The sequence below is a fragment of the Perca fluviatilis genome, chromosome 21 (assembly GCF_010015445.1).
Source record: "Perca fluviatilis chromosome 21, GENO_Pfluv_1.0, whole genome shotgun sequence".
In the NCBI taxonomy this organism is placed as follows: domain Eukaryota; kingdom Metazoa; phylum Chordata; class Actinopteri; order Perciformes; family Percidae; genus Perca; species Perca fluviatilis.
Genome location: NC_053132.1, coordinates 19,756,362 through 19,762,361, shown reverse-complemented (window position 1 = coordinate 19,762,361; position 6,000 = coordinate 19,756,362). Strand labels below are relative to the sequence as shown.

General features: G+C 41.4%; 1 protein-coding gene across 1 annotated transcript in view; it reads right to left on the bottom strand.

Annotated features, from left to right (window-relative positions):
- Positions 1-6,000, bottom strand: part of LOC120551649 (transformation/transcription domain-associated protein) — a 92,220-nt gene that overhangs the window by 16,336 nt on the left and 69,884 nt on the right. The window contains exon 64 of the mRNA XM_039789147.1: positions 5,052-5,213. Within this exon, the coding sequence (XP_039645081.1) occupies positions 5,052-5,213 (162 nt within the window). The remainder of the gene's footprint in view (positions 1-5,051; positions 5,214-6,000) is intronic.

Genomic DNA, 6,000 nt, shown 5'->3' with positions numbered 1-6,000 from the left:
AAATTTGCTTACTCTTAGTCTCATCTGCAAATATGTGGTTTAGAAATGATGTCTAACTAGGTTGTTTGTTTATAGCGTGTGTGATTGTCTGACAACTCACATTCCTCTTTGCCATGGTATACAGTGCCTTGCGAAAGTATTCGGCCCCCTTGAACTTTTCGACCTTTTGCCACATTTCAGGCCTCAAACATAAAGATATAAAACTGTAATTTTTTGTGAAGAATCAACAACAAGTGGGACACAATCATGAAGTGGAACGAAATTTATTGGATATTTCAAACCTTTTAAACAATTAAAAAACTGAAATATTGGGCTGCAAAATTATTCAGCCCCCTTAAGTTAATACTTTGTGAGCGCCACCTTTGCGCCGATTACAGCTGTAAGTTGCTTGGGGTATGTCTCTATCAGTTTTGCACATCGAGAGACTGACATTTTTGCCCATTCCTCCTTGCAAAACAGCCCAAGCTCAGTGAGGTTGGATGGAGAGCGTTTGTGAACAGCAGTTTTCAGTTCTTTCCACAGATTCTCGATTGGATTCAGGTCTGGACTTTGACTTGGCCATTCTAACACCTGGATAGGTTTATTTGTGAACCATTCCATTGTAGATTTTGCTTTATGTTTTGGATCATTGTCTTGTTGGAAGACAAATCTCCGTCCCAGTCTCAGGTCTTTTGCAAACTCCATCAGGTTTTCTTCCAGAATGGTCCTGTATTTGGCTCCATCCATCTTCCCATCAATTTTAACCATCTTCCCTGTCCCTGCTGAAGAAAAGCAGGCCCAAACCATGATGCTGCCACCACCATGTTTGACAGTGGGGATGGTGTGTTCAAGGTGATGAGCGGTGTTGCTTTTACGCCAAACATAACGTTTTGCATTGTTGCCAAAAGTTCGATTTTGGTTTCATCTGACCACAGCACCTTCTTCCACATGTTTGGTGTGTCTCCGAGGTGGCTTTTGGCAAACTTTAAACGACACTTTTATGGATATCTTTAAGAAATGGCTTTCTTCTTGCCACTCTTCCATAAAGGCCAGATTTGTGCAGTATACGACTGATTGTTGTCCTATGGACAGAGTCTCCCACCTCAGCTGTAGATCTCTGCAGTTCATCCAGAGTGATCATGGGCCTCTTGGCTGCATCTCTGATCAGTCTTCTCATTGTATGAGCTGAAAGTTTAGAGGGACGGCCGGGTCTTCGATTTGTAGTGGTCTGATACTCCTTCCATTTCAATATTATCGCTTGCACAGTGCTCCTTGGGATGTTTAAAGCTTGGGAAATCTTTTAGTATCCAACCGGCTTTAAACTTCTCCACAACAGTATCTCGGACCTGCCTGGTGTGTTCCTTGTTCTTCATGATGCTCTTCCGCTTTTACACGGACCTCTGAGACTATCACAGAGCAGGTGCATTTATACGGAGACTTGATTACACACAGCTGGATTCTATTTATCATCATTAGTCATTTAGGTCAACATTGGATCATTCAGAGATCCTCACTGAACTTCTGGAGAGAGTTTGCTGCACTGAAAGTAAAGGGGCTGAATAATTTTGCACGCCCACTTTTTCAGTTTTTTATTTGTTAAAAAAGTTTGAAATAGCCAATGAATTTTGTTCCACTTCATAATTGGGACCCACTTGTTGTTGATTCTTCACAAAAAATTACAGTTTTATATCTTTATGTTTGAGGCCTGAAATGTGGCAAAAGGTCGAAACGTTCAAGGGGGCCGAATACTTTCGCAAGGCACTGTACCCTGTTATAATGATGTAAAATGTAATCAAAACTGAATGATCTGATGTACGTTTTGTCATGATCATGACTACAGAACAAACAATAGCAGGCTATAAAAAAAATATATATATATCTTGACATTCTAGGTGGGAGAGATCTGCAAGCCTGGCTTAAGGACCACTGGATATTTGTGGAAGACCAAACCACAGGGTTATTTCAGGTCACAAAGCACAATTTCATAGGCTGCAATTTCAGAGCTACTTGATCCCTTTAGACCCTCTATATGGCTGCAGGGCAGAAAGAGATACCTCCACATCTCAACAACAAAACTTGACTAAAAGTGGGTCCTGTATCCCCCAACACCACGGTGGAGGGGGGACACAGGAGAGAGAAAGAGAAAGAGAAGAAGCTTTTTTTCATACTTCAGCCTAAAGGCTAAATGGATTTTCGAACCTCTAATGTTTCTCTGACTCGATCCACGTTCCTCTGACATCTAGCTCAGGTCTTCAGAGGGATTCTCAAACTGCACAAATCAAGATTAGACAAGAACTAGCTCAGGTTTTAAGCTGCTGAGGGTGAAAATGGACTGGCCCACAGCTAACTAGAACATACTATAATTCTCAAAAGTAAGTGGACAACTGAAAGAGCTGTTCCAGATCTCAGCAGGTCTCAAATTCTTCAAGACACTCACGCTCCCTTAATCCACATAACTCACGACTCTACATGGACAGTCATTCAGCGGTGGTGTGCTGTAAAGGCAGCACTGAGGCAGGGGAGACAGATAGGCTTAACTAACTGGTGAAAGAAGCTGCTGCTGTTGTAGCTCCAAGTCTGCACATCCTGGAGACGATACAAAAGGAAAGAGCAAAAACTACATCTTGGATAACACTTTCCACTTCCTCAGTGGTGAGCTAATGCAGCTATGGAGCACCTTCAGCCACCACCAAAAGGTTTTAAATGCTCTTTTGTGGCTAAAGCACAGCAATCTGTAAATTCCAATCAGTCATGAAAAACTCTAAATAAGTAACAGTCACTACCCATAACTGTGAAGTGAACATGTGTATACCTGCTGCCATTAAACACTATAACTCATCTGCCCCTATTAGATGACCACTATTAGTCTCTATCAACTCACTTTTATATATAATAATAATATTTATTTAAAAACACATCAATATACTTGCCGTATGTCCTCTCTGCATCTTATCCATTATGTAGTCCCAATGTAGTTGTATTGTCTCCCTCCTTATTAAGTGCATTTGTATTGTATTGTGACTATCATATTTTATTGTACTGTATTAATAGTAGTGTTTTATGTTGTAACTGTATTTAAGTACCTGTCTGCAAAGACACCTTAATTTCCCCGCGGGGATTAATAAAGTAATCAATCAATCAATCAATCAATCAATCAATCAATCAATCAATCAATCAATGTATCTATGGAAATTGTGTACACAACACTGCAGATATATTAAGTTGAATATAGGCACATGTGCACATCTTATCCATATACAGTATCCTGTGAATGTTTACACATTGCCTTTTTTAAATCACTGATATTTGTCAACTACACACACACACACACACACACACACACACACACACACACACACACACACACAGTAAATATATATATATATACACACAGTAAATGCTTAATTCTTGGAATTCTCCTTTTGAATTGAATTTAAAGTGCTCAAAAACAGAAATTTAAAGTGTCTTTTGAGATTGAGAATTGAAGGACTAGAGCCAGCAGAAATGGGAAGATGGAGTTCTAGGTGGCAGCTAACAGCAGCATTAAAGATAAAAGAAGAAGGAAGGCAGGGAGGAAGAGGAGGTACCAGAGATCAGCCCACTAATGGGAAGATAAGAACTGTCATATTTTGGCGAAGCTGAGGTGGGCCGAGGGGAAGAGGCCGAGTGGAAGAGAAGGAGGAGGCAGCGAGGGAGGGGTGTTGGGATACTCTGTTAACTTCTGATTCATCTTCCCGCCTGCCCCCAGGCGCTCTTTTCCTCACCTTCATCAATATTTCAACATAGGTTTTTTAAACATCCCGCCGCCGCAGAGAAACTCTAAATAATTCAGACGAGCGGCAGAGACAAAGCCTACCCCGCATTAAAATGTGTCTCTCTCTCTCTAGACATAAAAACGGGGATGAAGAAAAGGGTGTCAACCTTTTACCCTTCAGTCATTACAGGGTGACGAGACAGACAAAAGGGAGGACTGGATCTCCATATATGGCAAATTTCTACAGTCACCCATTGACATCTATTCATGTAAAAGGCAGGTACTAGTTTATGTGACTCAACTGTAACTAAGAGGTCACAACTTTAAACCAGATGTCCCGTTTAAATGTCCTCTAGAGGGATAAAACACCTCACAAGATTAACGCGTTAGATAAAAATCCAAGACAAAACATGAATGCAAATGATTCAATAACTTGCATTAAGCCAGCTTGTTAATGGGCCTAACAACAAACCATCAGTGTGAGGTTTCCTTATTATGCTACAAAAGTGAGGAGGGTGAGAGGATTCCCAAAATAATCATCACTTCATCACACACTTTGTCTGGCTTTCCATGATACTACATCATTCTATTACACTGCCCACTCCTGCCTCTGCTCTTTATCCTCCACCACACTCTCCCTTATATCATCTATACAATATGCCTCCTCTGCTGAGAGGATGGCTGTTTGTTATAGCAGACTACTCTTTGAAGATCATCCTCTTCAAATTGTGCGGAAATAATACTCCATTAAGCAAAGCAAATTAGTCCTCGGTTTAATTACTAGCTCTGTTCCTGCAGTGCGGATGCGTACGATATTAACTTTATAATCATTTCTTGAACAAATAATTTAAAAACCAATTCACCAGGGACTGGTGAAAGCCAATAAATCGCTGTAAACGGGACAGTGAAATAATCTGAATGCTTAATTTGGTAAATAGGAAGCAGGAGAGGGGCCACTTTGGCGTGAATGCAGTTAATTTATTTTGATTAGAAAGACGTGCATGAGCACTAATGTGCACGCACACCAGCCAGATGTGCTGCCACAAATGGATAAAAGAAGCCAGGAGGAAAAAAATGACTGAATGAGTGGGGCGGACATCCAGACATGAAGCTGAAGAAGACAAGTAAAAATGAAACAAGGGTAGGGAAGAGATGGTTTTCAAACATATTCTGAATGGTTATTTGACAAAGCTGTTGTTGCTGTTGCTGACATATGTTTTCATTGATACAGGGTGAAAACCGGCCAAGAGCTTTTTGGCTTAAGCTCAGTGGGGATCTAGATCTGGCTATGGGATAGGGAGTTTTGTAAAGGCCTCACCTGGCTGATTAAGTTGAGCAGAGGTTTTCCTTCTGAACCGACCAGGCAGGTCAGGAGCTGCGGTATCCATGCCAACCACTGGATAGGCGGGACTCCAATGCAGTACTTGTCCACAGCATCTGCCAGGGTGTTCTTGTCATCAAAGCTGAGTAGCCACAACACCTACAGATGCAACAAGAACACGAAAAATTTTAGAAAAGGGTGGGAGGAAGGTGCAGACAGGTAAGGAAAGAAGGAAACATAAACACTAAATGCAACACTTAAGACAGTCACGTTAAAATGTAACTACTGTAAGACACCAAGTAGCAAGAGGTAAGGTCTCTCATTAAATCAGACCCTTGCTGCTTCCCTGGATCTGTTCACAGCAGGAGAGGGGCTACAGAGTACATCTTGGCAAACATGATCAAAGCTGAGCCAATGTGGAGGTGAGCTCTCCTCCAATGGTGTGCTTGTGTATGCATCTACATTATGATGAAGACATTAGCCCCCCCCCCAGGATCTCTTCACTGAGCCAACCCTGGTACACAGATTGTGTATAATTACAGATAATGACTGGTCATCTCACTTCACTCATCAGGACTAAGCACTGCCAACCAGGCTTGGCAGCACAATGCCGGGGGGGTCACAAGAAAAACATCTAATTGGGAAGTGAAGCTGGTAGCAGCCATTATTAGAACAAATGATGAAAGCAATGCCTAATGCTAACGCAGAATGTGGCAAGACCATATTTATTATTTATCCAGCCTGACACACAGAGGTAGCTGGTCTTTTGCTCTCTTTTCGGATCAGTCTCTCTAATCCCACTCTCCTGTGGCTCTTTAAAAGCAGAGTCCCAGTAGGCAGTTTAGTATATTTTCACAATATCTCAGCCCCTCCCCTCAAAGTAATTAATTAATGAAGGAAAAAAAGTAAATAAAATTTTAGTTTGCAAAAGTGTTCAAATGAAGCA